Source organism: Mandrillus leucophaeus, unplaced genomic scaffold, assembly GCF_000951045.1.
Source record: "Mandrillus leucophaeus isolate KB7577 unplaced genomic scaffold, Mleu.le_1.0 Scaffold371, whole genome shotgun sequence".
NCBI classification, from domain to species: Eukaryota; Metazoa; Chordata; class Mammalia; order Primates; family Cercopithecidae; genus Mandrillus; species Mandrillus leucophaeus.
The window spans coordinates 518,187-520,298 of NW_012103932.1; the positions used below are offsets into that span (position 1 = coordinate 518,187).

General features: G+C 52.6%; 1 protein-coding gene across 1 annotated transcript in view; it reads left to right on the forward strand.

The window, feature by feature from the left end:
- Positions 1-1,541: 1,541 nt before the first annotated feature.
- The window catches only part of CHRAC1 (chromatin accessibility complex 1), a 78,998-nt gene continuing 78,427 nt past the window's right edge, over positions 1,542-2,112 (forward strand). Inside the window, exons 1-2 of the mRNA XM_011990157.1 lie at positions 1,542-1,651; positions 1,761-1,951. Of these exons, the coding sequence (XP_011845547.1) occupies positions 1,542-1,651; positions 1,761-1,951 (301 nt within the window). The remainder of the gene's footprint in view (positions 1,652-1,760; positions 1,952-2,112) is intronic.

Consider the following 2,112-nt stretch of genomic DNA (forward strand, 5'->3'; position numbering starts at 1 on the left):
AAAAAAAAAAAAAAAAAAATGCAGGCCAGAGTCCCTGCTCTGTCACTCCCTAATTACTTGCCTTCCATATTTTCAGTTATTAAATAAGGATAATCATTTCATAGGGCTATTATTAGGATTAAAGAAAGTGTGAGAAGGCAATTTGAGACAGAATGGACAATTTCTGTCACGTGCTACTTGTACAGCCTTAGGGTAAGGTGACCGACCATATAGCTTTACTTTCCTGGTACAATTCCAGCTCATGACTGCTGTGCTGGCTAACGATGTGCCAGTTGGGTCATACAATCACTCCATTTTGGGCAAAAACCAGCACCTTTCAAGGGTTTTGATCCCCCACCAGTACCATAAAGAGTTTCTTCTCCTTCCCATGTTACATGACTCGATAGTGTCACGTCTCCCCTGGGCTTTCTAGCTCACAGGCCATGGAGGGAAGAAATAACTATATTTATTTAGCACAACGAAGAACCAGCTACTTGGTTAGACCGTCACAACTCATCCTTCAAAATAACACAGTGATGGTAACTACCATTTACGAAACTTTTTTTTCTCTTTTTTTTGAGACAGAGTCTTGCTCTGTGGCCCAGGCTGAAGCGCAGGGGTGCGATCTTGGCTCACGGTAACCTCTTCCTCCTGGGCTCAAGCCGACCTCCCACCTCAGCCTCCCATCATGCCCGGCTAATTTTTGTAATTTTTTTTGTAGAGGCAGGGTTTCCCTACGTTGCTCAGGCTGGTCTGGAACTCTTGAGCTCAAGTGATCCGCCCGCCTCGGCCTCCCAAAGTGCTGGGATTACAGGCGTGAGCCACCGTGCCCGGCCTCATTTATGAAACTCTTATCTGGCAGGCAATGTGCAATGTGCTTGGCATAAATATCTCATATCCTCACAATAATCGTATAAGGAGGAAACTCGGATTCAACCTCAAGATAAGCATCAAAGCTCATTTTAAACCTCATTGCCCTCTGCAAGATAACTATACAAATGCTCCCCGATTTATGATGGCTTGCTTCCTGATGAACCCATCGCAAAGTTGAAAAATCGTAAGTCAAGGCACCCTAAGCTGGGGACGCCTGCACCATGCTTTCAGAGGTGAATGTAAAGTGGGAAAAGGGGCTCAGTGATTAAGCGGCTAGCCAGGATTCCACGCCAGGCCTTTCCATGTTTATCAGCTGCTTTCAGAGGTGTGGAAGCCTCCGAGAGGGTCCCTGGGGTAAGATGGGCTGAGCGTCGCCGCCTTCTGCGAGGACACCAGCCTTGAGAGAAGAGAGGAGATAAGGTGCAAAGGAAGAAAGGCGGGGACGCCGCGGTGTCAGTCGCAGCGTGGGCTCCTTAAGGACAGGGGCTGTGTCCGACTAGGCTCTGAATCCCCAGCGCCTACACAAGCTCTGACACAGCGTACACTCAGTAAATATGGAGTGAATCAGTTCATTCAATGAATGAACGAATGAATGAAACGCCAGAGCCCGCCACAGGGGTCTGCTGCCGCTCCACGCCCGGGCCTCTCACCGGCCAATCAACATCGTGGCTCGTATGCCCTGCCCCCTGATGCCGCGCCCATCACTCGCCCCTCTGGATTCCCTCCGGTTGCGTGGAAATCCCGGAGCAGTGGATTTCCCAGAGGCTCCTCCGGTAGCAGTGCGCATGCCCCAGGGCCGGTAGCTGAAGCATCATTTTCCCGCGGCGCCTAAGGGACGGATTAGAAAGCGATTGGCTTAGGGGACGGAAGCCAAGCTCCACCTGCCTGACGCCCGGCTCTTCTCGCAGAACCGAAGGTTTATTTTGGACCGCCCTTCCCCAGTACCACTCCCACCCCGACGTTGGTCCCAATCGGAACCTATCCCAAACAGGGCTGAAAAGAAGAGGGGAGAGACCGGAAGTGACGCACGAGCGCGAGCGGAAAAACAGAGGCCCAGCGCCTGTTGCCGTGGAAACCGAGCCCTCGGCTTGCGTCCCGCGTGCGTCACAGCTCCGGCTGACTACGCCCCGCGCGCGGCCCCGAGGCCCTGCCCATGTTGGTCAGGCTGGTCTCAAACTCCCGACCTCAGGTGATTCGCCTGCCTCAGCCTCCCAAAGTGCTGGGATTACAGGCATGAGCCATCGTGTCCAGCCTGGTCTC